The sequence below is a fragment of the Arachis hypogaea genome, chromosome 15 (assembly GCF_003086295.3).
Source record: "Arachis hypogaea cultivar Tifrunner chromosome 15, arahy.Tifrunner.gnm2.J5K5, whole genome shotgun sequence".
In the NCBI taxonomy this organism is placed as follows: Eukaryota; Viridiplantae; Streptophyta; class Magnoliopsida; order Fabales; family Fabaceae; genus Arachis; species Arachis hypogaea.
Genome location: NC_092050.1, coordinates 151,291,118 through 151,318,972, shown reverse-complemented (window position 1 = coordinate 151,318,972; position 27,855 = coordinate 151,291,118). Strand labels below are relative to the sequence as shown.

The 27,855-nt window shown below is 30.3% G+C and overlaps 1 protein-coding gene across 1 annotated transcript; it reads right to left on the bottom strand.

The window, feature by feature from the left end:
* Positions 1-22,704: 22,704 nt before the first annotated feature.
* On the bottom strand, positions 22,705-26,466 carry LOC112751354 (methyl-CpG-binding domain-containing protein 2). Its single transcript, XM_025800454.3, has 5 exons — positions 26,220-26,466; positions 24,241-24,834; positions 24,078-24,131; positions 23,768-23,925; positions 22,705-23,188 (listed from the first exon to the last, which is right to left on the bottom strand). Exons 2-5 carry the CDS (start codon positions 24,807-24,809, stop codon positions 23,004-23,006), a joined length of 966 nt encoding a protein of 321 aa, XP_025656239.1. The 5' UTR covers positions 24,810-24,834; positions 26,220-26,466; the 3' UTR covers positions 22,705-23,003.
* Between the last annotated feature and the right edge of the window lie 1,389 nt (positions 26,467-27,855).

Sequence of the window (27,855 nt, the reverse complement as noted above, 5' to 3'; positions counted from 1 at the left end):
ATAACTTTAAGGAAGATACATTCCAAGTGTTAGGAAGATCTTTACCCTCTAGGGTTTGTAGTCGGTAGGCTCCATTGCCGATTATTTCTGTGACTCGGTAAGGGCCGTCCCAATTAGCTGCTAGTTTGCCATGTTGTGATGGTTTTCTAGCTTGTTCTATTTTCCTAAGCACAAGGTCATTTACACGGAAGGATCTTGGATGAAGTCGTTGGTTATATCTTCGAACAATGTGCTGCTGCATAGCTAAATGTTTGATTGCTGTGGACGATCTGAGTTCTTCAATGAGATCAAGTTCGGTTTGCCGAGCTATGTCTTGTGTAGTTTGGTCGGCCAATTCTGTGCGTAGTGAGGATTGGGAGATCTCCACTGGTATCATTGCGTCTGAACCGTAGACTAGACGGAAAGATGTCTCCTTTGTGGTGGAGTGAATTGTCGTATTGTATCCCCATATGATCTCTGGGATAAGCTCGGCCAGTTTCTTTCTTAGAGCATGTAGTATTACTTTATTTGCGGCTTCAGCTAACCCATTTGTTTGTGGGTGCTCTACTGATGAGAAGTGTTGTTTGATTTTCAAGTTCTGCAAAAAGGATATGAATTTTTGATCGGCAAACTGGCGACCATTATCTGTGATAAGTGCCGAGGAGTGCCGAATCGACAAATAATATATTTCCAAACAAAGGAAAGCATTTGTTGTGATGTAATCTTGGCTAGAGGTTGTGCCTCTATCCATTTGGAAAAATAATCAATTGCTACCATAAGGAATTTTACCTGACCTGCTGCTATGGGGAAAGTGCCGAGGATATCTATGCCCCATTGGTTGAACGGTCAACTAACCTCGGAACAGTGTAGGAGTTTGGCCAGGAGATGTGTAATCAGACTGTGTTTTTGGCAATTGTTACAGCTTTTAACTTTTGCTTGACAATCTTGTCATATAGTCGGCCAATATAAGCCAGCTCTGAGGATTTTTGAATACAGACTTCGGGCTCCGAGGTGTGTTCTACAGATCTCTTTATGTGCCTCAGCAAGTGCGAGTTTGGCTTCTGTTCTGCAAATACATTTAAGCAATGGACGAGAGAATCCCCGTCTATATAGGCAATTATTATAAATTGAAAAAAAGGAGGCTTGTCGGCGGAAGTGTCGAGCATTTCGACGTCGCCTGGCAAGATCCCTGTTTGGAGATACTGTATGTACGGGGATCTCCAATCTGCTTCCTGTGTTACACTTAAGACTTGTGTTAGTTCAATGCTTGGCTTAAGTAGTGTTGACTGATAAAGTGATGATCCATTTGGTTGAGTGTTGGCGAGTTTAGACAGAATGTCAGCTCGACCATTACTCTCCCTTGGTATGTGCTCTATTTAATATTTAGAAAATTTTGGAAGTAAATTTTGTACGACAGCCAGGTATTTAGAAAGAAATGGGTCCTTAACTTGGTATAAGTTATTTACCTGTTGGACGATAAGTAAGGAGTCGCAATATACCTTAAGTTCGGTGATGTTTAGGTTGGCAGCGAGTTTAAGGCCGGCAATTAGTGCTTCATACTCACTTTGATTGTTGCTTGCTTTAAATGAGAAGTTAAGGGAGTGTTCGATGACGTTGCCGTGGCCATCGTCAAGTATGATACCTGTGCCACACCCCTGTGGGTTGGAGGACCCGTCGACGTATAAAGACCATTCAATGTAGTCTTCAGTTGTGCTCGGTACTGAGAATTCGGTAATAAAGTCAACCAAAAACTGGGATTTGATGGATGCTCGACCTTCGTACTTGATATCGAATTCGGATAGCTCCACAGACCATTTTACTAGTCGGCCAGCCAGCTCAGGCTTCTGCAGGACTTGCCGCTAAGGTTTATCTGTTCGAACATGGATTTCATGGCTCTGAAAATATGGTCGGAGTCTCCTGGCTGAAAAGACAAGGGCGAGGGCCAATTTCTCAATGCTCGGGTATCGAAGCTCGGCGTTCTGTAAGGTTTTGCTGGTAAAATAGATCGGGAATTGTTTCTTTTCTCTTTCTGCGATAAGGGCGGAGATTATAGCCCAGTTAGTGACAGATAAATATAAAAATAATGGCTCCCCTTGTAGGGGGTTTGTAAAATTGGTGGTTTTGAAAGAGTTTCTTTGATGGTTGTAAATGCTTGTTCGCATTCATTAGTCCATTGGAAAGCTCTTTTGTTTTTTAAAGTCTGGAAAAAACATGAGGATTTAGAAGCTAGGCAAGGTAAAAATCTTGAAAGTGCAGCAAGTCTCCTTGTTAACCGTTGGACTTCCTTAATGGTGTGTAGACTTGTCATGTCTAAAATAGCTCGGCATTTTTCTGGATTTGCCTCAATACCTCGGCTAGTGAGCATGAAGTTGAGGAATTTACCGCTTTGAACACCAAATGCACACTTTTCGGGATTTAACCGCATGTTGTATTTTCTTAACTGTCTGAAGATTTCTGTGACGTCATCAAGGTGATTTTTGCCGATCTTTGTCTTGGCGACCATATCGTCGACGTAGACCTCAATGTTTCTGCCAATTTGTTTGGCGAAGATTTTGTCCATTAGACATTGATATGTTGCACCTGCATTCTTAAGACCAAATGGCATGACCTTATAACAATAGTTTCCATATTCAGTAATAAAGGTTGTCTTATTTTGATCGGATGGATGCATTTGGATCTGGTTATAACCAGAATATGCATCCATAAAGCTGAGTTTTTCAGAACCAGAGGCATTATCAACTAAACAATCAATAGAGGGTAAATGGTAGGAATCTTTGGGGCATGCTTTGTTGAGATCGGTGAAATCAACACACATGCGCCATTTACTGTTATGTTTTTTAACCGTGACGACGTTTGCCAGCCATGTTGTGAATCTGATTTCTTAGATGAAGCCTGCATTGATGAGCTTCTTGGTTTCTTCTAGGGAAGCCTGTTTTCGGTCGTGGCCGAGATTTCTCTTTTTCTGTGCTATAGGTCGGATAGATGGATCTAACGCTAACTTGTGTGATATGATGGATGGGTCGATTCCTGGCATATCAGCTGGGGTCCAAGCAAACAGGTCGGCATTTTGTTGTAAGAATGCTCGGAATGATGATTTTTCTTCTGAGGACAATGTTGAGCCAACGTATGTGAATTTTTCTGTGTTTTCTGTGAAATAGATTTTATCTAGGTCTTCTGTTGGGGTTGGCCTTTCTAGTGTTCCTGCTCTGGGATCAAGGTCGGCCAGCATGTGTTGGTCATTCATGTTGCCGATATTGTGAACCTGGGCTTTTGTGTTACGGTTAGGTCTTTTGAGACTATTGTTGTAGCACTCCCTGGCTTCTCGGGCATCACTGTGAATGGTTGCAATTGTGTTGTCCTGCAAAGGGAACTTAACACAAAGATGAATTGTAGATACTATAGCGCCGAATCTATTCAAGAAACGTCGACCAAGTATTAAATTATAGGGACTGAAGCAATCAACAACTAAGTATTGAATGTTGGAAGTTTTTGACGAGGGAAACTTACCGAGTGTGGTTTGTAACCACACAGAGCCCATAACCAGGACTCGCTCACCTGAGAATCCCACTAAGTCACCAGTGGAAGGTTGGATGACGTGATTGCTCAGTTTTATTTTCTGGAATGTTGAGTAAAAGAGAATGTCGGCGCTGCTGCCTGGGTCGAGCAACACCTTTTTAACTAGGAGATCTCCAAGCTGTAGGGAGATTACGACGGGATCATCCAGATTTGCTACGCTGTTGTCATGATCGGCTGTCTGGAATGTTATCTGTGGAGATTTCGGCAGCGGCTACTGTTGGCTTTGATCGGCATTGACGGAAAGTATAGCTCGGTAAGATCTTTTTCTTGCCGAGCTTGTGGATCCTCCACCTGCAAAACCTTTGGAAATATAGTTAATTGTACGTGTTGGTAGTTCAGGATGGCTATTGTTCGGTCGGTCTCTATCTCGGCTATGTTGTGTAACCAAGGTTTGGTCTCCTGAAGGAGGTGCTCGCCGCTGCCTGTGGCCGCTGATGTATTTGTCTAGGTGACCTTGTCGAGCTAATCGCTCAAGTAGGTCTTTGGCGATGACGCAGTCGTCGGTATTGTGTCCGTGCTTCTGGTGGAAGGAGCAATATTTTGATCGGTCAGTGCCTTCTGAATCTGGGTAACTGCCAACTTTTCTTGGTGGCTTGATTAATTTCGAATTCAAGATTTCCTTGATGATATCATCGCCCTTAGTGTTGAATTTGGTGTAGGTCTCATATCGTGAAATTGGTTTGAAATTCTTTTTGCTGTCCCATGGTTTGTCGTCGTCTCTATAGTGAGGCTTTTCTACTTTTCGAGCTTGTCGGAGTTCTTCGATGTCAATCTGTCCTTTAGCTTTTTCACGGAACTCGGCCATAGTTTTTGGTTTGGCCACAGCAATAGTTTCCTGGAATTTTCCTGGTCTTAATCCGCTTTTTATGGCGTGTAGTTCCACCTCGGGTGGAGGTCGGGTATACTTATGGCTATCTTTGTGAAGCGCGTCATGTAGTCCTTGAGGCTTTTGTGCTGGCCTTGCTTGACTGTGTTCAGGTAATCGAAGTCATGTAGGTAGATGGCTGATCCAGCAAAGTGCTCCTCAAAGGGCTTTGATATGTCTCGGAATCGAGAAATGGAACCTGCAGGCAGAGAACAAAACCAATCAAGTGCAGGACCATCTAAGTAAGATGGAAAACAACGACACAAAACTTTATCGGATGCACCGTTTACTATCATTATGGAGGTGAATTTCTTGATGTATTTCTTCGGATCACCTAACCCATCATAGGGAGTTAGGGTGGTCGGCAGAGTAAACCTTCGGGGTAGCACGAAGTTCATCATTCTCTATGTCTTTCTGAGCTTCCTCATTATGTTCGGGTTGCTCCTCTTCCTGTCGAGCAGTGTCTGAGACATGTGTTGGCCCTGACTGCTGCTCGGCTTCTTCTGTCCGTTCTTGGCGGTCATTGTTGTTTTCGATTCGAGTGTTATTCAAGTTGGCAATTTGATTTGCCATTCTTTGGTTATCCTCGGCCACAGCTTGCCTCAACTCAGTCACCATCCGGAGCAATTCGGATGGTGTGGGTGGAGGTTGTTCAGCCATGACTTCAAACGGGAACCTTGAGGCCGATGATATATGGAGAGGTTTATATTTTTCGGCCCCACGGTGGGCGCCAATTGTTCTTGTATGGATACCTGGAGGGAGAGCTCAGCATCTGGGAGTCGACACCAAGTTATTATCTTCAATGCCGACCTTTAGGCCTTATGACAATCCGAGCTTTTACTCCAAGAGGGTGTCCAATCGCGTAGAGCTTTGAGCAAGAAACAGGGGGGGAGTGTACCTGCAAAGGCACTCCGAAACTTAAGTTAGTATTGAGAATTCAATGTGTCTTTTAGAATAGAAGATCATACCTTTTTATAGGTGATAATGTATAAATCGGTTATGTTCCTGCTTTATTGCCTGTATTAAAGAGCAATAATAAGGGTAAACGTCAGGTTGGACGTTTCATATTTGTGAAGCCGTTCGTTAAGCTGATTTGTAACGTCACTTTTTAATAAATGACATTGATTGTCAATCAGTAACTATAACGCCGATTAATAATGTTGAATGCCGATTAATGACTGCAATGCCAAACTATAACGCCGATTTTCTGAGTAATGATGTGAATAATGCCGAGTTATGAATGATAAAGCCGATTTATGATATTGGATTTGTAATGGCCGGACCACCAAGCATTCTTTGGTTTACTAAGAAAAGAACTTCTAAACAATTTGTTTCATAAATAATCTCACGAAATCCACTATCCCAAACTAGAAGTAAACCTCTCCAAATCGCATACAATTCAGCCAAAAAAACACTGCACACTTCGACTTTTCCAATGCAACCTTTCAACGAACATCCATCAGAATTGCGAATGATACAACCAAAATGAGCATAGCCAAAAGGAGTAAAACAACTAGCATCACAATTCAATTTAACAGAATAAACTGGAGGTGGAACCCAATGCAAACAAAGCGAAGGAGGAGACAAAGATTGGTGCATAGCAAAAATAGTGTGGAACTCCCTTACTGAACTACGAATCAAACTCACCACTTTACTATCACTCCAAGAGTCATCTATATTAAATAAGTCATGATTCCTACTTCTCCAAATCCACCAAATGGTCGAAGAGAAAAGAAAAATATCTCCACTCTTTGCACCTATGTAGAGCCAATCACGTAAATTTGAATTATCTGAATACATGCGTAAAAAATTTCAGACCTCCTTGGCACTAGGGCACTTCCGAAGATAATAAAGAATGGATTCAAAACCATTATGACATCGATGACAGGTGTTAGATAAAGTTAAGCCATGACCCAAACGAAACTCTGCCGTAGGAATGGCGTTATGAAGACTGAGCCAAATCAAGAACTTGTATTTCTCAAGAATATGCAGTCGTCATACCCACAACCAATTATCGCGCTCATTCCAGTCCAACTTTCTTTTGGCTAGCCAATTGTACTCACTCCTAACTGAGTAGAGTCTAGAAGATGCCACACTCCACGACCAACCCGAACTCTCTCCAGTATTCAAATTCGGATTATAAACATTCAAACGCTGTTTGACATCTTCTGAAATGTTAGAGAAAACATAATGGAGATTCCATTGACCATCTTTCCAAACGTCTCTAATAGTTAAATTAGAGTCAGATATATGTACAAAAGGGACATTTTGAGCAATTGGGTCCTCAATACTCCAATTGTCAAACCAAAAAGATTGATCAAGTGACCCAACGCACCAAGAGAAAACATCCTTAAGAGCACCAAAAGCCTTTGAGATACTCTTCCAAATATGAGACGCGTTGCAAGGGACAAGGCCATCTAAAACTCTCTCATTCCTCAGATACTTCGCCCTCAATAGAGCAACCCAAGGTTTGTCCTGACAATGAAAAAGTTGTCAAACCAATTTACCAAGTAAAGATATATTAAGTTATTAACACACGCAAGATCTCTAACACTCAGGCCACCAAATTTCTTTGGAGTGACCACGGTCCTCCAATTAACAAGAGAAATACCCTTGCCATCAAATTAACCCTTCTAAAGGAACTGTCTCATCATAGAAGACAATTTATCACAAATCCAATTTGAAAAAAAAAGATACCTGCATATGATAGATAGGAATGGATGCTGCAACAGAATTGATCAGACAAAGTCTTTCTGTTTCATTTAGAAGCTTTCTTTTTTAATTAGCTAATCTTCCCCTCATATTTTCAATCACTGAATGAAAATAAATTCTACTAATACGAAAATGATTAAGGTTAACTCCAATATATCTTCCTAAGTTCAAAACAAAAAATTACACATATACTTTATAGTAAAAGTAATATATTTCAATTTAAAAGTAATAATTATCAATTTGACAGTAACAAAACTTGTATGCTCCTTATTTATTTGCATATATGGAGGATTTAATGTACAAGCTAAGTGACAATTCTTATGAATGACACTAATAAGAAGACACCCAAGAAAAAATTCTAATGAACGATATTGGATCTGGAGTCAAATCAATACAACATGATTAGCTAGTGAAATATTATTCATACTTTTCCACCTTATGCTCAAAAAGAAAAGGCTAGAAACAAGCATAGAATCTCCGATCCCACAGTCCCACACAAGTAGGAATGAAAGAACATTGTCGAAGCCTGATGAATGATGATCATGTTTTAATTTAACTCATATATATATATATATATATAACTCATGTTTTAATTCACGGATTGAGTTGGTTAAATTTAGAGAAGAATAAGAATTAAACTGATAAAATTTATTCGTTTCGTTTGGATCAGGTAATAGCTCAAATGAGTAATATAAAACTAGTAAGTACATATAAACTATGTCTTTAATTAAATATCATAAAATAAACTAGTAAGTACATATATTTTATTTTTTAAGTGTAATATAAAACTAATTGAATAACTAAATTAGTTTGAATTTTGTAACTATAAAATTAATATTTAAATCAATTAAGAACAAATTTGATTATATAAAATTCAAATTACCCAACAAACATAAAATTAATTAAGTTGATTTTAATCAGATAATCGAATTATTCATATCGATCAAAATTCCTACCAAGTGATGGTCTTTTTCACTTTTGAAAATATTCTCTTTTTTTTGTTAGATTTTTTTAAAAATATTTTAAAATAACACTAATGTTATTATGAGAATTTAGGTAGCATTTGGTTGATATTCATATCTCAATGAGGCATGGATACGATGACAAATATTTGCTATGTTGATTTGGTGAGACATAGATTTTTGAAAAAAGCGAAAAGATACAGATGAATACAGAAACATCAAATTTGTGTACCTTTAATTTGGTGAGATATTGAGACACAACTTGTGAGACACTAATTTTTTACTCTTTTATCCTTATTCAATTTTTAAATTTTCAATATTTGACGTCCTATCTTCTCAAACCTTTCTTTTTTCTCTTTCTCTTTCAGATTCTACAACTAACCACCTCTTTCTTTTTCACTAGTCACAAGTCTCCTCCTTCTGCCTTCCTCAACCCCTCACCCACCAATGGAAATTCAATTGTCGTCTCTTCTTCTTCTTCTGATGTTGCCGTCCGATTTACCGTTTGCTGTCGCATTACTCCGCCTATTCCATGGACGCGCATTCTTCTGCGTTCTGTCTCATCACTGTTGTCAAGGCTGCCTCATCGCATTCTCCCTCTTTTAGATTCGTTTTGTCTCTCCTCCACACTTTCTATATCCAAGCTCCATTTTTCAGATCTGCTTTGTCTCTTCTTCTTTCTCTCGATTTGTCTCTTTCGATTCTACTTCTGCCTCTTTTTTTTTAAGTAGTTGTCTCCGTCATTCTCTTTTTTGCTGTCTTCTTCTTCTAATTTTCTGCTTCTTTCTTGTAATCATCTTCTTCTTCTTCTCTTTCTAATTTTGGGCTCTAGTTTTTTTTTTTTTAAGAAAAAAATTATACATTTAAGTTTTTATTTATTTGAATTTTGATTAATTTTTGATAAATTCTGGATTTTGATTTTTTTTTAAATCGTATAGTTAATATTTGAATGATAATTTTGAGATGATATTAAAAAAATAAAAAATATGAAAAAAAAATAAAAATTCAATGATGATATTAATATTATACCATGTTTAGAGTGATAAGTATGTAGTAATAATGATAAAATTTGTGATTAAATAAAAAATAATTCAATCTTTTTTAAATATTTATATATCTTATTTACTATTTTTGTCAAATATAATATATAAATATAAATATTTTATATCTATGTTTCATTTTGTATATCAAACTAAACAGAACCTTAGATAGTATAGCACTATAGCCACAAATTAAAGGTTTGTGTATATATATATATATTTTGTGCAGGTTTTTTATTTTAAAATAAAAATAGATAAGCTTCTTTAATCGAAAAAAAAAAAAAACTCTCAAATATTTGTATAAAATTTATAAAATAATCAGAATTTTAAAAAAATAAATTCGGATTCGTTTGGAAAAGCAAAACCACTTTTGATTATAATTTTTGAAGCACGGACACTTCGCTGCCGTGTCTGTGTGTCGGACATATTTTGGATACGACACTCACCGACACTTGTTCGACACACGTGTCTGTTGTGTCCAACCGTATCTTGATAGAAAATAAAAAAAAATTTTTCCGGACACGTTTGGACACACCTAAATACCATCACGTGTCAGCGTTTTCAGTCTTATTCTTAATATATATTCTTAAAATAAATTTAGATATAGTATATATCATTATTTATTAAAACAAAAAATATTTTAAATACTTGATATAATTAAAATAAGACATTAAAAATAATTAAAAAATTTAATTTATATTTTAATATCAATAAAATATCAAAATATCATTACAATTTATCTAAAAGATACTTTATATTTTATATGTATGTGTGTTCTCGTGTCATATAAAATTTTAAAATTTACGTGTCGACGTGTCTCGTGTCGTGTCGTGTCCCGTATCCATGTCAATGTCCATACATAATGGATTATAATCGACTTTTTTACTCAACTATATATATATACATAAAAGCGAAGTAGAGGATAATTATTAGTATTTAATACCTAATGTTAAGTTTAAAATTTATACAGAAGACAAATTACCAAGTTGTACGGATAGAGTCCACCATAAATATAGCCAATATAATGTAGATCAATTAATTTAAGTTAGCCGAATAATTAGTTTATTGAAGTAAGTGTTCAGAGTTAAAATTTTATTTTATGTATATAATAATTTATTGTTTAATAATAAATCTTAAATAAAACTCAAATTAATAATAAATTAATTTTTAATTTATCAAATTAAAATTGTATTGTAAACAAATATATATATATACGTACGTTTGTTTGGTAATGCACAAGAACAAAGATTTCCTATTCATGTCTCCCTCAATTTCAAACTATCTATCAGAAAGATTTATTACATGTGTTTATTTAATTAAATGTAAATTCAAATATTATTACAACTTATTTATTATTATTTTTTTTTGGTGACTTCAACTTATTTATTATTTGTTTATATGTGTAATTTTTGGCGAAAGCTAGTGCACTCCAAACAAAGTAGGGAGTGCAGCACTCTTTAAAAGTTAACCTATTATTAAAAGTGATCAGATAAATTAAATTTATTTATTATTGTTATTTTTTTTTGTCATGGGTTGAACAAACAAACCGACACTAACAAAAAAAACTAATTCGCTCGTTTAACACAGGACTATCTTTACACCAGAAAAGTACTCAGAAAAAATTGATCGAATTCTTCCACTATTGTTCTGTCTAGGCACAGATTTTGACGCTATTGAACCCACCCCATTTCACCTCTACCATAAATTGACCTTCAAAGCCCGAAAAATTGCTGCCATAGAAAAGAAAGACGTTGTCTATCGCCGCTGCTGGTTGGCTAACTCCAAACGTAAAATTGATTCTGTAGAAGAACCTGGTCTCCATGAAGGCGCCATGATTCTCAGATGACGAGGCAGTCAAAGCAAATACATGACAGTTACAACAAGTCCATTATTTTTTATTTCAAATTATCCTCAACGTGTACGTAATAGAATGAAAAATTAAAATACAATTATATTTAAACAATTATTTGTATTTTTTATTAATTTATTCAAAAAATAATTAAATTTTGAAGCTAATTGGTATAAAATATTACAGATATAAAACTAAAAAAATTTTTATTTGTATAAGAATGAGTCTAATAAATAATTATTCTATTTAATATATAATTAAGAGTATTTCTTTCTTTGTCAACGAGTTATAGTTCAAATGACATAGTCTCTATATTCACCTAAGAGTTGGTAAAAAAAAAAGAATACTTCTTTTTTTTATTAACTTTTTTAAACATTAGTTATTTATTTTACATACAATATAAAAATAAATGAATATAATATTTATTGAGTAGACGCAGTTACGTAAAATTTTTTTATTGTCATAGTATTTGAACCAAAGAAAAGAAAGTATTATTTTAAGAAAAATTAATAATATATTTTTAATAATATTCTTAATACAAAATAATAAATTTTAAATATTTTTTAAATAATATATATTAACTAAAATGATATAATTATTCCAAATAATATATTATAAATATAGTAAAATGACATATTTCAATAAAAAAATTGTTAATAAAAAATTATATGAATTTTTGTTTCACACAAAATAAAATTATTATATGTTTGTTTGCTTTTTACGTTGTATATATGTTTTTTCAATTAAATTAATATAATACAAAATCTTTTATCATTTTATTCATATTTAATGTTTTAATTTTGTTTCTCACAAAATAAAATTATATATATATATATATATAAAACACAAAATTTTTTATTATTGTGTTTATATTTAATATTATAATTTTATTTCACATAAAACAAAATTTATTTAAATTTTAATATTATATACATAATATATATGTAACACAAAATTTTTTATCATTGTGTTTATATTTAATATTATAATTTTCTTTCACACAAAACAAAATTTAGTTAAATTTTAATATTATATACATAATATATATTTAATATTATTTTTTTAAGATTCTAATATATCTTTTTTTTTCTAGATTTAGTACATAAATTTTCAACTTATTTTTTATGTATTATTTATTTTAATTATAAAGTCCAATAACTTTTTTTTTGTGTACAGACATATTGTTTTTAATATTTATATACTATTTTTTTATTTTGAACTTCAGTCCAATATCTGAGACTTACAAAAAAAATCTAAAACTTGAAAAAAATGATTAACCTGATTAACAGGTTACCTTCTTAAATCCAGACCATTCAAATAAAATATAATAAATGAAGAGTTCAGATTTAATGAATTCATAAGGTGTGCAGCACTCCATACTTAGCAAGGAGCATTTAAGGATGAGCCGTAATTTTTCTTATTTTATTTTTGAAGGTAATTTTTAAAAAATTGTGAAAAAGAGGATAAAGGTTGAAGGGCGGTGAGCGTGCACCGTAAAGCAGCGGAATTTGCGGCACTTTTGACGGATTTCCAATCCCCACGTATGCCCAGTCCCCTCATTGAAACCACTCATATCATGCCACGTGGAATCATGCATAGGGTATACTTCTTCTAATCCTTTTCCCCTTAAATTTAATTAAATGATGGTTTTTAAAAAAAAAATTTGTTTTTTAATATGTTGACTGTATAGAAAAATTGAATAATTAACCTTCCTTTTTATATCTTTCAAAAAATTATTTTTGTCGTGGTATAGTTAAAAAAATTTCTTATTAGCAGAATTCTTTTTCTTTTATTATATTTTGAACGCATAAAATAATCACATCTTGAATATCCATAATTAAATTTCGGACAAATAAAATTTGAAACATGCATTAAATATATTCTACAAATACATAAGTATTTATCAAGTTTTAATTTATATTTTTATAAGCATAAAAATAATACAATAAGTTAATTATTTAAAATTTAAATCAATTATAATACTTTAAATTCTATTAAAATATACAAGAATATTTATTTTATGTATTAAAGAAGTGTGCAATTAGATATATTATTAAGAAAACAGATGATAATTATATTTATCCTTTAATTTCTAAAAGATACTAGAGTAATTATCTTATAACTTTTCCGTTGTTTCGTTTTACTAAATTCTATATCTTTTTTTAAACTCTTATATTTAAATAAACAAAAATATTATTTATACACTAAAATTAATTATTAAAATCAGCTACTAATATATTTATATATAAATACATGTATGATTTAATTTATTTTTAATGTATATTTATATTCTAATATATATTTTATATTAAAAATTAATTTTAGTATACACATAGCATAACAACCAATACCTAAGCATAATTATATCCACAAAACCTTACATACACTTGTTCAAACAATTACAAAAATAGGCACAAAAATAATTAAAGGAGTAGCTTTTTCAACTTAAAAGGATAGTAATTATGTTAAAACACAAAAAATTAAACTAGAGCGGTAACCGCTATCCACTAACCTAATAACCACCGTACCCTAATCATGTTTAATTTGTGATTTGTGTTTAATGATGATAAATGTAAAAAGGTGTGGTTATTAATTATTCTATTCGCTTGATGAATAATGGGGTAGCACTGTAGATTTGGATATGTTACGAAATAAATAGTGCTTGCTTGTTAGCTATGACTTTATAGGATTATTATTAGAGGAGTGTTAGAAGGCCAAAAATATTGTGTTTATTGGATTGGATTCTTGCTTTGCAAACAGTTAAATTATTAAAGCTAAGAAAACAATTAAACAAACACCGCAATATACACACCTGAGATAGAGACGCACCACAAATATTTATCACTTCTCAATATATGCATTAATTAAGAATCAGATACACATTCACAATATAGCCATATACTGTTATTGATTTCTTTACAAATTCTTATAATTTTTTTAAATTTTTAATTAGAGTTTTATAATTTAAAAATTTGTAACTAGATTTGTATATTAGATAAAAATTTTGTAATTAATAAATTTTTAAGATTATAATTTAATATTTATAACTTAATATTTAAGATTATAATTTAAAATTTAAAATGAGTAGCGATAGTTGACTAGCTGATAACAAAAAGTGAAGTTGTGGAGATTTTTTTCAATAATAAAATAAAAAAATTATTATTTCTTTAAATATGATTTTTAGACTTTAATTTATTAAATATAATTTTTTTTTGTATTTGGGCAAGTTTGCCGTATCCGGTGAACTCTATAAAAATCAAGTTCTTATCCCAACAAACTCTACTCATATTTTTTGAAATTCGTACTTTTAATCTATATTATTGTCTAGAAAATAGTATATAAATCTACAAATAGTATATAAGAATACACAAAAATACACGGACAATAAACATAGCTTCTTCAATAATTTTTTAATTATAAATTAAAAAAAAAACCATATTTAACAATAGCAACCATTGTTATCGTCTCTAAAAATACACAAGTACATCGAAATAAGTCATATTTAACAAGAATTTTTTTAATTATAAATTAAAAAATAATTATTTTCCAAAAATAACAAGAATTGTTATTCCCGTGTACTCTTATGTATTCTGGAAACGATAATAACGGTTACGTTAAATCTGATATATTTGAAGTGGATTATTTTTGGAAAATAGTTATTTTTTTTATTTATAATTAAAAAAATTCTTGTTAAATATGGCTTATTTCGATGTACTTGTATATTTTTAGAGACGATAATAATTGTTGCTATTGTTAAATATGGCTTTTTTTTAATTTATAATTAAAAAAATTCTTGAAAAAGCCATGTTTGTTGTTCGTGTATTGTTGTGTACTCCTATATACGGTTTGTAGATCAATATACTATTTTTTAGACGATGATAAGGATTAAAAGTGCAGATTTCAAGAAAGGATAACGCAAACTCTATAAAATTTATAGAGGTCGTCGGGGGTAACGCAAACTTGCCAATTTTTATAGAGTTCGCCAAGGATTTGTGCAAACTTGTCCAAATACAAAAAAAAAAAAAAATCGTATTTCGGAAATTAAAATCCAAAAAATTATATTTGAGAAGGTAATAATTTTTTTATTTTATTATAAAAAAAATCCAAAGTTGTGGTGTTAAAAAAAAAAGAAATGAGAATAAATAAGATAAATATAAAAGTAAAAAATAATTTATAAAATTAATTAATATTTACGAAAAAAAATTCTAATTGAACTCTTCTTCTATTCATACTTCATAGCATGATTGATGAGCTCATTTTATAGGGTATATTTTCTGAAGGGCAATATTAGGGGCAGTAACTTTTGTGATTAGTAGTCATTAAATAGTCATTAATAATGATCTAATGGTGTGAGATTTTATCTAATGACTCACATTTTTCTATTGATTATATGCTGGCCAAAATTCACAAAAACTGTTGGCCCTAGACTTTCCTTTTTCTGAATACGGAGTCATATACATACAAATTAGGACACCCCGTAACAAAATAATTGAGCCAGAGTTTCCGGGAGAAGATATCAAATTATATAAACAACGTACAATTACCACTACTATATGGGATTGGAAGAATTTTAAGTATATCAGCTATCTGCTACATTAATATTTTAATAATTTTAATTATTAATTTTAATTATAAAAAATATATATTAATTAAAATTATTAAAATATTGATATTCTAAATATATAGTATACGTCATATTTAAAAAATAATGTCTAATTTATTTAAAAAAAATTAATATTTATTTTAAAAATATAAAAATAAATTATTTTTAAATATTTATTATAAAAAATAAATTAGATAAAATTTAGATACTAGTTGATATGTATTATAGAATTGGCCTATAATATATACTAATAATTATTAATACATAATTTTTATATATTTTATCGATATAGCAGCTGTACCTCGATGGGAACATGGTTTAGTTGGAATTAAAATTTATTAATGGAGCGTTGTATAATTTGGACAATTAATTAATTAGAACGATGGATCCACCACTGCATGTCAACAATCAAAATCTCGATGCAAAAATAATACTTATATCTATGCATCATATTCTTTATTTTATATTATTTCTTTCCTGATTTCCCGTGTGAAGTAAAATGTAGAAGATGACGTTTGCCCTTTTTCATCAATATTATATATGTATGTACTTCTTTTTATTTAATTATTTAATTTATATATAAATAATTAAATATGAATAATATGAGTATATGACAAGGATTCAAACGACCTTGTTATGAACTATGCTCCGGTAGGTAGTACTGTAGTAGTTTGGCTTGGACCCGCTGCTACTTTATTTTTTAATTATTATTTTTTTAATAATAATAATAATACGATCATAATCAGTATTTAATTACTATTTAGAGACTATTAAACTCTTGAAAAATTTAGCTTTAACTGGACCTATCTAATATTTAAGTAAGTTTTCTCTCTTAATATATGTTTTGTTAGTAGTAAAAACGAGGTAGAAAATTTTAATTCATAAAATTTTTACCCTATTTTGTACCTCCCACTTGAACATATTACTTTTTCTTTACAAAATGTAAATAATATTACTTAAAGGAGCATACACAATTTTTTTTTCTGTTGAGGAATAAGAAAAGTAAATTTGGAATTGAAGCAGTAATAATATTACATTTTTAATAAATTGAATAATAATGTAAACTTTTAAAGATTTTCATTCTCTTAATTAATTAATTTCTTAATTGTTAAACTCTTGCAATTTTAACTAAAAAAAAAAAAAAAGTAGCCATGTTCCAGTGGACCTGACCGTATTCGCCCACCTTTCTTTTTCCACTTCCATGTTCCATCCATTCAAATCAAGAGGGAACTTTTTTCCTTCTTTTTTTTTTTCAAATAAAGAATAAAAATTAAAAAATACATTTAAATGATTATAAAGTAGTTCGATATATTCAAAAAGTTATTTTCACAGGTTAAAATTATCATTCTTTTATCTAATTTTCTGTTAGTCCGAGATAAAATTACAATTATATATTTTTACAATTTTTCAAATCGTTGTACAACAACTTAAAAGATTATCTTTGTCTCTAAATCTATCACTACTGCACAATTTGGAGGTTATTTTTAACTCGTAAAAACAATTTTTGTAGTGATCAGACTATTTTTTAATTTTTAAGTATATTTTTGTTTGTTTACTTTTTTTTTTTCCCCTTTCCCTCTGTTCCTAAAATAAAACGTGAAACTTCATTAAGTTAACATAGATCTTAGAAGAGAGATATATAAGACAAACAGAAAAAAACAATTAGAGGATATAAATCAAGTCAAAAAGAGACGGACAAATTGAAGTAAATTTAATCAACTTAGATTTATCGAGTAGATATCTCATTCATCCCTTTAAGTAAATATTGAAAGTTTAAATTCTGTCTTATACATGCATTAATTCATTGGTCAGCGACAAATCTTTAAATAAAACTCATATTCGCGACGTATTAGTTCTTAACTTATCGAATTGGGAGATATCGTGGACAAAAAAAAATTAAATCGAAGTTGTTTATGCCAGCTTACGGGCGTTCATATTGGCTAATTAAGCTTAGTTAATTATAATTAGACCATAGAAATATTTTATTAATGCCTAAATTATATTATTTCTGTCATGTGTTACAGGAATCCAACATTTTTTTATTAGAGTAAATATTGCACAAAAATAACGAAGAAAATGCATTTTAGTAAAACAGAAATATATATAGTAAGTAGTACTTGTTGAATTATGAGAAACATCATTGTCATTGAACAACATTAAATGTGTCTTATGTTACCTTAGGAGAATTTGGAACATGATCGATAGAACATAGAAGACCAATTTATTATACTATTAATTTAATTGAGTAATTTGACTCCCAAGTTGTTATTACTTATTACAGGGAAGATATACATGTCAGTTTGGGTGTTTCTGTGTTTAGGGTTTAATTTGGTCGGTTTTTAATTTCAGCTATGCACACACACGTGGGTTAGTTGTTTTGGTAGGGAATCATTAGGAGCAGTGATACAGAATGATATTCCTCACAATTTTACTCCAAAGTTATTAATGTCGGCATTCTCACATAACTTATTTTCTTTACTCTTTTTAGTTTTTCTAAAATATTCCAAATCGCATTAGTGGATACAACAAAGTTAAGAGTGAGAGCCTCAAATTCGTCATTTCTAAGTGAATATGGAAAGATTATGTCATTTAAGTTATAATTCGTTAACGTATTATTCCTAAAATTACTAATGTGAATTAATTTTTATTAAACTTACTAAAATATTCTCTATTATCCCTAATTTTTCTAACTATAGTATTGTATTTTTAGAGAGTATAATATTTTTTTAGTTTTTAATATTTAATTTAATTTTTTTTTGAATTGAAAATACTGAAATCTGGAAGTAAAACACCCAACCACATGCTAAATTCTGAATATTTTCATGAGCTTCTTCCATCCACACCAATCTAAGAGTTATTCAAAATATTAAAAATTAAAGCAATAGTTATATATATAAAGAAGCAATGCAAATATCACTTATTTCAAATAGTAAAAAATTTAATTTTAATACACTGATAATATAAAATATTTTATACATACAGTTATATAATTATTATGTTCGTTTCTTTAGATGATCATTATTAAAATAATTATTTTTATTAATGTGATATTATATAATTAAATATATATATATATATATATATATATATATATATAATTATTTTATATTAGTAATACATTAAAATTAAATTCAATAATAGTAAAACATGAAATGTGGCAAATTAGAAATAATCGAAAATAGCATTTATTTGCTGATAAGATTCATTCGCCCCAGACATTATCAGTCGTCCAATACGACCCCATAAGTTGTTAAGTTCAATCATTTTCTTTATTTTTCTTTCTCTCTCTTTTTAGACCGATATAACACACCATATGATATATCATTTTCTCGTTGATCCATTCCAATTCAAAATTAAAGCAGGAGTGTTATACAGACGAGAAAAAAGTTGAGAATTTTGTCAAAAGCGTGTGCCCTTTTCGCCCTTTACAAGTTAGCTACGGGAATATATAAAAGAAACACAATTAAAGGGCAAGTTAGTAGTTGACACTTGATAGGTATATTAAATTATTAATTACAATTCTTTTTATTTAACGTGAATGTTTAGACAATTGATAAGATAATAATTCTAATCCAAATCTCTTATTATTGTGTACCCATTGAATATTAGTAATCTTATAAGGTTCTTGCCATAATTTTTTGCTCTTATAATTTCAATTATATTTCTTAAATATTTTTAGCCGAAAGTTCAATTTTTTAAGAGAAAGAGCTAATAACATGATATTTGAGTCTTTATGATGATCAATTTAATTAAAAAAAATCAATTTTTTAATTTTCGTGTTCTAATTCTTTTAAATAAAAGTTAAATTTCAACACAAAACAAGATAAATTTATTCATTCTTTTACACTTTAAGATTAAAAGAATTTTCTTACATGCATGTATAAAGTGACATGTTTAATTAATACAACATTATTTGTTATTTTTTGGGGGAAAAATTCTTGATGCTAACTTATTTCTTGTTAATAACTAAAAGTTTAAAATTTAAGTTAGACTCACTCCATTTTAGTATAAAGTATAATATTTACTAAGTTCAAGAAATTTGAATCTTAAATAATATATAAAAAAAATGTGTTATCTAAGCTTAAAAGCATTGATGTCTTCTATTCATATATAATATAAAATCTCTGAAATATTGAATTAGTTAATGACAACTGAAAATTTGTATTTTTAAACAAAGAGTTAGAGATAGGATATGGGTGGATATTATAAAAAACATTTTGATTTGTATCACCTTATCCAAGAAAAAATATTTAATACAATTTTTTTTTAGCTAATTGAAAAGAGAGAGTGGGGAGAAAAAGAAGGAAAACATCAATATTGATTGAAAAATGTAAATTCCTAACTTTCTGCTATGCCAAAAATTGATCATTTATTTACACCAACCACACGGTCTATGTATTCTTAACCAAGGCATCAAGATTCTTGAAACCAATTAAGAATAGAATGCTTTAGCTACTTTCTTATATTTTGAGGGAAAAGAGAATGAGAATCTTATGCCATTCAAATGAGACAAAGTGATAATGGTAAGTCCACATTATTTGTTGGGTGTTAAGTATAATCATTATAAGGTGCTTATTCTAATACATATTAATAATTAATAAAAATACAGAAAAAAAAAATAAATGTCATATTTTATAATTTTTTGTTCTATTTATTCTACATGTTATATACTTTTTTACTCTTTATTTGAGTATGAACTTTAAAGTAGTATTTGTTTTGAGGTATTAGAACAGAAATTAAGAAATTAAAACTCAATATCATATTTGTTAACTTAGAGATTGATACTAAAATTTTAGTATTTGTTCTTAAAATTTTAGTATTTTCAGTACTTCCAACTTTACTCTTTCTACAAATTAAATTAAAACTTCATTCTTATTTCAATCTTTATCTCTTATTTTATACCAAATACAATACTAAAATTTATTTCAATTTTTATTTTTCCATCTTTATCTTTTAATTTCAGTTTCTCTTCTAAACGCTACCTAACATAATACCATGCTTGAATATTAGAGCTAAATAAGAATATGATATATATTTATAAGCCTGTCAATCAAAATGCACTATCAAGAAGCAATGACGATAAGATAGAAGATAAAAACAAGTGAGCTTCAAAACCAAGCATGGATGTGGATGAATTGGTGGGTGGTAAAGGTGTCATCAAACCGACAAGACCATAAAGACCCACATAATCTACATTAGAAACTTTTAGTGAAAAAAAAAAATTAATGTCATAAAATATTATGAGTTCAATACCAATTAATTTACTAATATTAGAGTATATTCAAAACTTAATATAGTATTTATAGAATTAATATTTAGTTAAAATGTGTCTTAAGATGACGTATGATTAGAAGAATATTTTAATTACATTCTTAAACATTCAAAAACTTTAATTGGAATGATTTTACAGTATAAAATTTTTAGAAATTTTAAAACTTTTCTTGAATCAACTCTTAAAAATAAATATTGAGGTTATCAATAAAAAATAATTTTATAGAAAATATACAAAGTTCAAATTTTTAATAATTTTACTTACCAATTGTAAATTGACAAAAAAGATAATTATTTGAAATAAGAATTTAATATATTTAAAATTGGATAACATATTATATATAAATGATTGTTTGGTTTCTTCGAAATTAAAGTCTTTATTGAAAGATCCTCTCTAGAATATGCAAACGACATATCCTATAGGGAGGAAGATAAGCCAAAGGAGGCATTAAATACAAGGCACATGGTGTGTTATGAGTATGACAATGGAGTTTGTTGGTTTTGGAACCCACAACCACAAAGACAGGCTATAGTCATCACCATGAACAAGTTATTATAGAACACTAGATTAGAGTTTAGACTATCCAAAGTTTCCAATTATTGATGAAGAAAGTGACACCAAAAATTTAAGGTTTAGTTGATAGTTTGATACAAAATAATGTTGTTCCTCATCCGTGCACCTGCCATCCGATGCAAGTAAATGTAAGCGAACCACTTTTTTTTTTTTTGGTAATTGTAAGCGAACCACTCTGCCAAACAAACTTAGCTACAAAATCTTGGGCCTTGTTGGCCCAAATTATTAGTGCTATTAGGGCCCAATGTGGTTCTTTTGTTTGTTATAATTATTTATCTATGGATGACCCAATTGCATTAAACTAGTGGTCAATACAGACCATGTCCTTGACCAATAAAAACAAAAGAGAAACCCAAATCTACGTGTGTTTGAACTTTTGTGAAGATCGAGACCAAAAAAAGTAAACTCAAGTACAAAATCAAAAAACGATATTGGGTGATAATTGACCAAAAAGAAAATAGTTACTTCATATATATTATCATTATATATAAGAACAATCATACTATTTGTACACAAAAAATTAATTATAAAATTAGTCACTAATATAAAATATATATTAAAATATAAAATACGATTAAAAATAAACTAAATAAAAACATATATTTATACACAAATATATAATGACTGATTTTTTGTGTGTATATAATATTTTTTAACTTAAAAAGTATTATAGTTAGTTGGAATTATTGTTAATTGTTTAACCAACAATAAGAGAGTTTTGTTTTATTGTGTTTAACTTAAAATTTTTAAGCAATTAGAGATGTGTTTATTTTTGTACCTTTTGTTATTAGAATATTTATACAATTATACGAATAGAACAATAGATGTTAATAATGAAATCTTTTTAAAATGAATAGCAATAGAAAAGTTCAATCTCTTACTATTATTTACTGTTAAACCACCTATTCAAATGTTCAATAGTTCAATGTTTTTATTTGAATCAAAACCATATGTTATTTGGCCTCTGCATTGTTATTTGCATTATATTATTCTCCCTTGTGTAAGAACTCAAATAAAAGGAGAAAAAATGATAGAGTAGAGACAGATGAACACAAAAAGTCTCATGTTGGATCACCGCCACAATTTTCAGATTAAAACATTGCTTTTGAACATGGTTCTGTTGTGGGGTAAGCACTCAGTTTCAAAAGATCAAGTATCGAAGACATTGCAGAAACTCAACTTGTACAAATGTAAAATGCAGTTCTAGGAATACCAAGATATTGATCTCATCAATAACTCCATATTTGGGGCAAAATCAGGCAAGAACGCAACATGCAAATCGACTGGTTCTTCAATTGAGACTGGTAAATCACAGTACCATCTTCTGTACATTGTTTTATGGGCTCAGATTACACTTTGAAAGGTTATACAACTTTCATCTTCTGTAGCAGTTCATTTTCGACAACATCATTTCGTGTTCTAAACAAAAAACTGAAAACCTATTTCCCTAATAACCAGAAAATTTTACAGTAAGTTGCAATCTGTCTACCCAAAAAAGTAGCGAAAAAAGGAGGCTATCATCCATCCAAACAATACGCAGAGATTTTGATCAGCAGCCTTTAGTTTCCACCATTAACTTCTGAGTTGAAAATCTTCATTAGCATCAGGCACATCCTTTTGGAGTGAACTCTCAGTCGCTCGCTTCTTTGTTGGTGGATTGAGAGGGTAATCATCATCCAGTACAGCAGCGAAAGGGACAGGTTTTTCTTCATGCAACTTTGCAGTGTCTTCTGGTGCGGCCCATGCTAGTGGACTCACTGCAAAATATCAGCATCAGCATAACAATAGCTGTAAGCATGTAACAACAACCAAGTCTCATCCATTTGAGTAACGTAAGTTAGGATACACGAAGCAAATGACACCGGTGTTCTAACGTAAACAATCTCTGTTGTTAGTAAATCGTTAATCTAGATGCTTTTGCTGCAAGGATTCTAAACAAATCCTTAGTGTGTTTGTCTGTCTGATTCAAATAGGTTGCTATATTGACAGATACTTGCATTGCTGCATTCCAAACTAAAGACGAGAAGTTAATGTATTTCAAATCAGATGTCAAGCTTTATGATCATGGAAAGATATGGCAAAAATCACAAAATAGAATAATTTCTGGCACCAGGGTTTAAGGACTGATTGTAAAATAATATAAAAATAAGAGAATCTAAACCAAAAGATATGACATAGTTAATCAATAATGCACCAATCTCTACAAGAATATACTGAAAATAAGATTATAGTTCAGAATTGTACAATTTTTATTGAAATCAACTTTGGTGCATCAAGTGTTAAATGGCATATATCATTCAATCATATATACACTATCTTTCACTAATAAAATATACCTTGTTCAGGTTCAACCGGTCTGCCGTCTTCATATGAAGATTTAAGTTTCAGGGAGCGCTTCCTCACATAGTTTTCTTGCAATGGCTTTGGTATTTGAAATGAGAACTGAGAAAGAGTTACCCCATCTCTTATATATTCCGGGTGCTCCAACAAGAACCTAAAATCACAGATTCACATACAAGAGTTTTACAAGAAACATCAAAGCAAATGTTTACATAAAATTATGAAAATAGTAATAAAACTCAAACGGGGTGGTAAGTATCAAGGTCATTCTGGTAAAATAGTAAAACAGAAGTAGCAAGAACATACTTTTGGACCTCTACCATTGAGCGGAGTCTCTTGCCATTTGGCGCTACATAATATCTGAAATAATAAAAAAAACAGATTGATGGTTGAAAAATGAGAATCAGAACAGTAGCATGTATCTACACCTAACATTTGGGGAAAAAAATGACAAATAACACGTGCATACACATCTGCAAATTTGGTGCTTCCTTCGGCTCTGATCCGTAGTAGTCGCTCCCAACCAGCTGGAGGCTGTGCAATGTTTGGCTTATCAATAGCCCAAACCCGGCTCCCATCCTGAGAAATATCCTCTGGATCATCGCAAGATACATCCGGCCGCCACTCACGAGCTTTTTGACAAATGAATGGCTGTTCAAGTAGATGCTCCCGTATTTCTTCATATTTTTCCTTTGTGGGAATCAGCCTCCATTTAAAGCAGGATGCACATTGAACAGTGAAAGCACCAACTGACGGCAAGATTCTGGGAGTTGTACTTGGAGGTTTGCTTCTTGGAGGCAACGGAGGTGTACACTGAATAGCACCAGGAAACAGATCAAGTGTGTTGCGACCACTTGCCGTGGGATCATAAAGGACTAATTGTTTAGATATGTCATTATTAGAGGTGTCATTTTCATCATCTGAAGAAGAAAGATCTATGGGATCTGATGGGTTGCTATGCTTGTAACTGGTTAAATTTGAACCCGATAAGCCTTTGACTTCATTCCTAGGTGTTAGGGAAAATTTACCACGATGCATCTGATTTCTCCCAGAAGTCTAGTGGCTGCAATATTCAAAAAACAAATCAACAAAATACTGAAGAACAAAACCTTGATATTTTCACAGAACAAGCCTAATGATTTTCCAATTTGTCATGTTTCATGTGATTCTATTAATCCTCTAAGTGCCACACATTTTGTATTCGGATGTTCAGGCTTAACCACTGACATGTCTTGCCCTACTATAAAATAAGGCTAAATAGTCTAAGAAATAGATTAGGAAACAAATTTAAAACATAGCAAACTGGATTCATGTAACAATGCAAAAACTTGTAAAATAGGTAAGTTGTTTTGACATGCCAACTTCAGTCGTTTGCCAACAAGCTAGCTAAGAATAACGATACATCCTCCTAACCACATTCTTAAAAATCCTCCTAATTACTTAAAGAAAGTATTATAAAACAATCTTCCCAAGGCTATGGCCCGATTGCTAGCATAACAAAGTAACCAGCATCTGGTTTGAATAAAGTTTACCCTAAAATTCCAACAGGTTAACCCATTTCTTTCAAGACTAGTTATCTTGGACATACCTAAAGGCATTTCCACATTCCCTCTAACAATAGCACATCCAACCACGAGAAAACAACCAGATTTTTTTTTTATTAAAAAAAAAAACCGAAAACAAAGGTAAACCGGACATTTACCTAAGCTACATCCCCAACACAGAAAGCTAGCAGGGTATACCAAAGGATCCAGAAACAGCAGCTATCAGCTGATTAGGCCATAATTCTCAAGTTTTAAGACCCTTCCATAGAAATGGATCTCAAGCATTTTTAGACAGTTGACACAAACTTAGTCTTGCAAGTATAAGTACTCTTGTTCAACAACAACAACAACTCTTGTTATATATAACAGAAAACACTTTCTGCAATAGCTTTTCTCTTTATCATGGGGATTATACCAGATAAGCATCAAATCATGCAATTCAAACCCTCAAGGAACATAGATCATCATCAAAAGAGGGGAACAATAATACAAAAAGGGGAGATTCTACTTAAAAGTAAATAGCAAATAGGAATTATATTGTAACGTTGCAAACATGTAACGTTCTTTTCTGTTGAAAAAGAAGGGGAAAAAAACACAAACACACACAAATTTCTGAGGAACAAAAATGGATGCATTTTATGCAGAAAAATCAAATAGCTGAGCTACCTAGCTAGCTTCTAAGACAATCAAACAACATTTTATTTTCTTTTTTTTTTTTGGAAAAAGGAAGAATCTGAGATTGGAACGACGAAAAATTGGTTACGAACAATGTGTTGTGGTTTTCATCACTCTTTTTCTACGAAGTATTTCTGTTCTATGCATTAAATCTATGATCCGAAGAGCGAAAATTAAAAATATATATATTAAAAATTGGAAATGGAGAATAACGCAAGAAGAAACGTACAAGTGGATGTGAAGGAAGGATCGTTGGCCGAAGAGAACAAAACCGTGCGATGCAGAGAGAGAGAGAAATTTGTTTTGTTGTGTTCTGAAGAAACAAAGGAGAAGGAAGATGAAAGAGCTCAATCTCAGAATGAACAAATATATTTATTATTGTTATCGTTTGTCGAAAAATCATAAATTCATAATAAATTAATTAAAGTAAACTCTCACTTCCAAAACATTTAAATTTTACCAAAATTGCTTGTAACAAGATGTTTGGTTTTTCGTAGTTTTAATTTAATTTAAATTTTTATTATTCGCATACAAAACTAAAAAAAATATTTAGCTTAAAATTATTAAATTTTAAAATTAAAAGTTTTTTTTTAAGTAAATTTTAGAAAACTTTTCGTAGAAGTTTGATTTTTAAATTAATTAAGATGTTCACAAACCATGCAATGTAATATAATTTAATCAATAAATTGAAATTGTATCCCCTAAATTTGGAATTAGCTAACATAATTAACTTATCTTATGATAGATTTAATTTCATACACCATAGTATTTTTCAAAAAAATTATGCAAAATGTTTCACTGTTAAAATTATAAAAACCATTTTGCTCTTTGACCTTTCATACACTATCAAATTGAAAGTTTTTTTTAAATAAATAAATTAAATTTCATATTCACTTATATATATATTTTTAAAATTATTTATATTCTTGCACTATAGTTCTTATTTCTGCATATGAGATAGGCATAAAAAAACAAATATACGAAGAAATCATATTTATACATATTTTATTTACTAGGTACACCATAAATATGTTTGCACAAAAGCAAAAAATGTTTGAAAAGTAGAAGTGTTTGCAGTACTCTTTATACTAATTTAAAAGGTAAAATACTATGATTTATTATGATTTTAATTATATTAGTTTGATTTTTATTTTTTAATGTAATTTAATTTCATTCAAAATATTGAATTAAATCTACCGTGATTTACATTAGATTGGTTTATTTCATGTTGAAAGAAAAAATTAACCGTTTAAAGAAGATGGAGGTAGTTAAGAGTGATGACAGTTTTTAAAAGATGATGTCGTTGTAGGAATTTTATAAGAGTAATTTGTTGTTGTTCTTGCGGCTGTTACAGTAAGGTTTGGGAGAGGGAGGAAGTGACTTTTATTGTTGTTGTGGTTGCTTTGGAAAGTAAAAGAGGACGAAAGAGAAGGCGAGAAAGAAGGGAATAACAGAATTGGTTCGATATCTCGGCCAATTTTAATAATGAAATATTTTTATATAATTAAGTTTTTTTACAGGTTTTTCAATATTTAAAAAGTATTTTTGTAGTTAATAAAAGTAGAGATTATTTTTTGAATATTCTAATAAAATTCTATTTAAATTTACAGAGTTAAGTGATCAGTGGAATAAGTATTTTACGAGAGAAAGACTCTAAAAAAAGAGAAAAAATAGTTGAGGAATGAAAAATTTTATTATTTTTATTATTATTATTATCCATATATATATATATATATATATAAGAGTATTAGACATTTTAACTTAATAAATATACTCTATTTAATTATCTATATACATTAGAGTACTTTTAGAATATTTAAGGAGTACCTAAGTAGTATTATAAAATACTATTTAATATATAATCT